This window comes from Thamnophis sirtalis, unplaced genomic scaffold, assembly GCF_051295495.1.
Source record: "Thamnophis sirtalis isolate CommonGarterSnake01/CBP01778 unplaced genomic scaffold, rThaSir2_p1.2 scaffold_4, whole genome shotgun sequence".
Taxonomy (NCBI): domain Eukaryota; kingdom Metazoa; phylum Chordata; class Lepidosauria; order Squamata; family Natricidae; genus Thamnophis; species Thamnophis sirtalis.
In genome coordinates this window covers 110,635,542-110,638,245 of record NW_028261384.1, presented here as the reverse complement: position 1 = coordinate 110,638,245, position 2,704 = coordinate 110,635,542, and the positions used below count along the sequence as shown (strand labels likewise).

The following is a 2,704-nucleotide window of genomic DNA, read 5'->3' as shown; positions in this document are numbered from 1 at the left end:
CAACTGCCTTTCTTCTAAAAGCACAAAGCACATACAAAGCATATTGTTCAATTTTCCAACACTACCACAATAAGTAGTGACAGAGCATGACTGATTTAAATATTTCCAGTAATCTTCTATGGTTGAAAATGGAGCAGAATTTTTCTAATCTGAACTCTTCCTTTTGATCAGTAAATGAAGTACCAGAGTTGGAAAGAAGAAAGAAGGAAATATGTGAGGTTGGTGATTGGTTTTTGAGCAAAGATGAATAGAAAATGGTTGAGTATGATCTAACATGCCCATGCTAGAATTACTTTTTCCGTGATGTGATCTTCTGTTTACTCTCTATATATTTTATTGTTGCCAAACTTTGCCTAATTGCATTTCTCTCCTTTGCTTCCTTGAAGTTATATCTTGTAGTTTTAGCATGGATAACCAGACCACAATGACTTACTTTTTCCTCCTGGAATTCTCAAAAAATTGGCATTTTGTTTTTTGTGTTGTATTTAGCAACTCTAACAACAAACCTTCTCATCATAACTGCAGTAGTTTCTGACCATCAATTGCACAAACCCGTGTATTTCTTTCTGATGAATTTGGCATTGAAGGACCTAGGCTCTGTTTCTGCTATTGTCCATGGTGAATTACTTCCTAGACACCAGACACATTTCTTAGTTTGGTTGTGTTGCTCAAGTCTTTCTTTTTGCATCTTTTACAGCTACTGATTTCTTCCTCCTGACAGTTATGGCATATGATCACTATGTTGCAATTTGTAACCCACTCCAATATGAGACACTGATTAATTTAAAACCTGCATTGAAATTGTGAGTCTGGTTTGGATTGCCAGTTTTCTCTATGGCATGTTGCACATCACTGGCACATTTTCCATCCATTTGGGTTCTAATATTGTAAACCAGTTTTCCTTTGAAATTCCACAATTGCTAAATTATCCTGCTCTGGATTCAATCTAGTTGAAATTGGAGTTCTTTTGGACAGAAATGTAAAAAAACTGCATTATTTTTTATAGGATGTATTCAATTTTATGTTTATTTTAACTAAATATTAAAGCTTTGTACATTTTATTTCATTTTAACTACCTTCTGCTCCTTTGCAGATATGATATTCTTCTGGTCTGGTCATACAAGAAAAATGGATAATGTGACCACAGTACCTTCTTATTTTCTGCTCCTGGAATTTTCAAAAACTCGACAGCTGCAACTTCTACACTTCTTCTCATTTTTAGTATTCTACTTTGCAACAATAATAGGAAACCTTCTAATCATTTTTGCAATAACTTTTGATTATCAACTGCACACACCCATGTACTTTTTTCTGATGAATTTGGCTGTGCAAGATCTGGGATTGATTTCTGTTATTGTTCCAAAATCCATGATAAATTCCCTCAAGGATACCAGGTGCATCTCTTACTTTGGTTGTGTTGCTCAAGTCTTCCTCTTTGTCTCATTTGTAGCTTCTGATTTCTTTCTTCTCACAGCAATGGCATATGATCGGTATGTTGCCATTTGCCAACCACTGCATTATGAGATGGTGATGAATTGGAAAACCTGCACTGAAATAATGATTCTGGTTTGGGTCTCTAGTCTTCTCTATGGAATGCTGCATACCAGTGGCACCTTTTCAGTCCATTATTGTTCTAATATTGTTAACCAGTTTTTCTGTGAAATTCCATATTTACTAAATCTATCTTGCTCTGGCTTTAATCTAGTTGAAGTTGGAATACTTGTGGCAAGTGCCTTTGGTGGGTTAGGTTGCTTTATTTTTATCATTGTAAGTTATGTCATTATCTTCAAAACAGTGTGGAAAATCCCATCTGTACAGGGAAGGCAAAAGGCCTTTTCTACTTGTGCTCCCCACCTTATAGTTGTTTCTATGTTTACAATAACTGTGATCTTTGCCTATCTGAGGCCTGCCTCAAATTCCACATCTTACTTAGATTTAATGTTAACTGTCTTATATTCCATTCTTCCACCTCTGTTCAACCCAATCATTTATAGTATGAGAAATAAGAAAATTCTCTCTAAGCTAGGGAAATTTGAAAATTTCTTTCATTTACGCTTTCCTTTATGTGTGATATAATTGTACCTTTATCTTTTACTTTCATGTTCCTGCTATAAGGAAGACATTGCAAAAAGAGATCAAGCTGAAATAGAGGCTAAATCTTTTGTAACTGAACGTTTCTGAGCCAACCTCTTGGATCCTTAATCATTGGCCTTCTTGCAAGCATTTGGAGCTGTATTTAAAGGCATCTGAGGCCCCCAATGTCTCTTGTGTTTGACATTAGGAAAGCACTATTAGATGAAATTAAGAGTGTTCCCACACTCTTAAAAAGTGTTATGAATAGGATTTCTATTTGGAGATAATGTTAAATTTTGGCTTGGTAACACAGAGCTGGTCTTTCATATAGACTACACTTGTGCAAAATGTTTGCATATAGATATACTTTCCTAGAGGCAAAGCACAGGTTTTATTTGTGCAAAATAGTTGCATGTAGCAATATTCTCATGAACAAGGGTGTCAATTTTGGTAAAAAAATCCTTAACAATTTTTGAACATAAATTGCATTGTACACAAAATTGTAAATAATAAATTGTAAATTTAAATGTAAAAAGATTGTAATACATTGTAAACATCCTATTTTAACATATAAATTATTTCTTCTAAAGATTCACTCCAACAGGATCTATTTCTCCTCTGATATGGTTTA

General features: G+C 34.4%; 1 protein-coding gene across 1 annotated transcript; it reads left to right on the top strand.

The window, feature by feature from the left end:
* Positions 1 to 1,128: 1,128 nt before the first annotated feature.
* LOC106538334 (olfactory receptor 14A16-like) lies at positions 1,129 to 2,360 on the top strand. Its single transcript, XM_087714572.1, has 2 exons — positions 1,129 to 2,030; positions 2,318 to 2,360. Exons 1-2 carry the CDS (start codon positions 1,129 to 1,131, stop codon positions 2,358 to 2,360), a joined length of 945 nt encoding a protein of 314 aa, XP_087570698.1.
* Positions 2,361 to 2,704: the final 344 nt, after the last annotated feature.

Bases quoted from the DNA above. Each gene is read 5' to 3' on its own strand.
- LOC106538334 (XM_087714572.1), top strand. From the start codon at position 1,129: ATGGATAATGTGACCACAGTACCTTCTTATTTTCTGCTCCTGGAATTT. The intron at 2,031-2,317 runs ATTTGAAAATTT...GAGTGTTCCCAC, and splicing joins ATTCTCTCTAAGCTAGGGAA to ACTCTTAAAAAGTGTTATGA.